The sequence below is a fragment of the Aplidium turbinatum genome, chromosome 1 (assembly GCF_918807975.1).
Source record: "Aplidium turbinatum chromosome 1, kaAplTurb1.1, whole genome shotgun sequence".
Classification (NCBI taxonomy): Eukaryota; Metazoa; Chordata; class Ascidiacea; order Aplousobranchia; family Polyclinidae; genus Aplidium; species Aplidium turbinatum.
In genome coordinates, this window is record NC_137472.1 from 19,200,588 (window position 1) to 19,203,779 (window position 3,192).

At 42.7% G+C, this 3,192-nt stretch overlaps 1 protein-coding gene across 1 annotated transcript; it reads right to left on the reverse strand.

Annotated features, from left to right (window-relative positions):
• Nucleotides 1-320: 320 nt before the first annotated feature.
• LOC145787181 (uncharacterized) lies at nt 321-1,492 on the reverse strand. The gene is made up of 2 exons (XM_082598930.1): nt 1,479-1,492; nt 321-1,182 (listed from the first exon to the last, which is right to left on the reverse strand). Exons 1-2 carry the CDS (start codon nt 1,490-1,492, stop codon nt 321-323), a joined length of 876 nt encoding a protein of 291 aa, XP_082455056.1.
• Nucleotides 1,493-3,192: the final 1,700 nt, after the last annotated feature.

A 3,192-nucleotide genomic window follows, 5' to 3' on the forward strand; every position in this document is an offset into this window, starting at 1 on the left:
AAAGGTCTGCTTCTGCACAAGCTTCACCATGTCGTCTCCTGCCTCGTCTAGCTCCTGGGCAGTCAAGTTTGCTTTCCTTGGTTCCTTAAAGGTACTTCCCTTGACCTTAGATTTCAAGAATTGCTTGAAACATCGCATCCAAGCCACAGCTCTTGGCGAAGATATGAGGAGAAGTCATGCAACAGGCGATCTAGCACGGTGGTATGATCGTCAGACTGCATGGTTAATGCATCGATGCGATACTGCTTTTTCAACTCGGGATCACTGCTTGCCACAGAAGGCATCGGATTGGGAAAAGAAGGCCAGTCAGTTTCAGTCATTTAAAAAAATGCTGGACCCGTAAACCAGTTTTTAGCTTTGTCAACTAAGTCCGGCATGATACCCCTAGAAGCCAGGTCACTTGGATTGTCTGTGGTATTGACATACTGCCACTGAGAAGGTTCTGACCCAGAGTGGATGGCAGCAATTCTGTTAGCAAGAAACACCTGAAACCTAGTTGAAGTATTTTGAATGTACTGCAGCACCGAAGTTGAATCTGTCCAAAAGGTTGTGGTACTGATCACTACATCAAGCTCTTTCCTGAGAAAAGTAGCAAGTTTTACTCCAACCACAGCAGCAGTGAGCTCCAACCGAGGAATGGTCTGAGACTTTAAAGAGGCTACTCTCGACTTTCCCGTAAGAAAGGAAACCTGCACATTGCCACAACTGTCAACCACTCGCAAGTAAGCCACTGCGCCATAACCTGTCTGACTCGCATCACAAAAACAGTGTAATTGAGCATTGTCAACTGCTAAACTGGTATTGCAGAGGCAGCGTTGGATTGAGATGCTCTCCAACTGAGGGAGGCGACTCAGCCATTGTTTCCAGATTTTATGCTGATTTGACGGAATAGTCTCATTCCAACCCAGCCCATCAGCACACAACTTTTGCATGAGTACCTTCACAGGGATGACAAAGGGCTGCACGATGCCTAACGGATCATACAATTGGCTAACCATCGATAGAATTCCACGACGGGTGGCCGGGCGTGGCTGAATGTTGACTTTAATGACAAGACTGTCTGTCTGGGTGTTCCAGTGCACGCCCAAGGTCTTCTCGTCCTCTGTTGCCTCCAAGTCCAAGTTGATGCTGGCTGATGAACAGTGCTTATTTGGAAAGGCCTCTAGTACCTTACTCGAATTGCTTTGCAGTTTTACAAGATCAAAACCAGCACACTTTAATAAGGCTCGCAACTGAGTTACAATCAGTAGGAAGAAAGTACACAAACAAAAATGAAAAACAAAAGGTTCAAACCTAGGCAAATACCAAATCACCAGGTGACACCAAACAGGAATCAGAGAACAATAGCCAACAATGGCGTTGATGACAAATTAACTGTGTCTTTCAGCATGTGATCAAAAACTGATTTAAATTTAACAATGTTCCAGTGTTGAAACATAAAAAACAATATTAATAGATTAAAACACACATTTACTTACGGTGCTCTTTCCATGGCCGACAAAAATCAAAAAACTAAATTTATCGAAATCTACAAGGCGTCAGGCGTGCCTTGCAGAAGGCGGTAGAGAGCACCAACAAAACAAAAAAGGAAGCAAATGAAACTGGCCGCTACACCAACTAGACGAAATTTCCGTCTTTATCTCAGTAATTTGTATTGTAGTGACAAGTTTCAGTGGATACGGTGTTGTCCGCATTTTTCGACAGCCTTGAGGCTATTTTTACAGAAATACAATTCTTGAATAGACGTTTTCAGAAGAGTGTTTCTTTCGGTCATTGCATACAGACGAACGGATCCGAGAAGTTTATGTTACAAATTTCCCACGAAGAGATTATGGTTTACCGTTGTGACCAGTTCCGGTAATTTGTTCCAAGTGTTTATTCCAAGAAATTTAATTGAACATTGGCCAAGCTTTGTATAGGCTATGCATTCTTCTCACGATTAAGCGACTTCTCACGTCTCACCCTGGCCTGTGATTAACATTTGCCCCAAAGACAGTGGCGTACGCAAGATTTTCTCAAGGGCAAAAGGAAACGAGTTGAAATTCTTTTTGCATTGAAACGGTAAGAAGCTGCAGGAGCATTTTTGTTACACATTACAGTGATCGCTAGTTAAATAAACAAACAAACAAACAAACTAAAAATTGACACTTGACGCCATTTTATAAAGCTACACTACAATAAAACAAAAAACGGTAGCCTACTGTTTTTTTCACGTTTACAACACTGTTTTATCACACGGACAGCGGGAACTGTACCGGGATGCTTTGCGAATGGATGTTCACTTTTTGTTCACACACAGCATACAAGTAGGCTAGGCTATTTAACCGCAAAACAGCAGAGGATTTTTTTCTGTTTTTTCGGCGATTGAACGACTTAAAATTAATTTAAGTTTTGCACTAGCCTACTTTTGAGAAAATAGAATTGGTCTACCACAGTTAAAAGGTGACAGCAATCAAAAGATGTAGCTACAAGAGATGCATTATAACATGAAGGTAGAGGCTTGTTTGCTGGAGTTTACACTGGTTGAACTTGTTGGGTTGCCAAACAAAAAATAATGATTACGAAACATTGCAAACTTGAGACATAAATGAAAATCGTCTAATTGGCCACACATTATTAAAAATCCGAAGCTTTCCTCGGGCCAACAAAGTTTGAGCTCGCTGGCCGCATTTTCCCCGCAGGTCACATTTCGCACACCCTTGGTCTAATGCATGGTAATGTTAGGTTAGACCAGGGGTCCGCAAATACTTGTTGGGGCGACCCAAAAAACAATCGTTCGAAATCTTCGCCACTCAAACGTTTCAGAAGCATATAGGCCTAGCCTACTGTAATTTTGCGCAAAATCCTTTGCAATTTAATATCAATTCCAACACGGTCGTCCCCGCTTATTAAGTCCACTTCGGGACCGGGCGATTTTGGGCTGATTAAGCGGGACAATTTTCTACCTATCTTCAGTAATTCCGGAATGGAACAAATTTCGTCGTCGTCGTGTAAGCTTATGGGGCCGAGGGTCTATTCTTTTACCACCCCAGACTCACAATTTTTCCGGACTACACTGGAAAGCTACTATAGAGAGCAGCCAGTCTTTGATTTCATCATTCACCATTCACCTTTCACCTTCCACTCCGTTAGGTGGCTTGAAGATGGTACAGTCATTTCTGATGTGGTCTGCGGTCTGTTCCTCGGCACCAC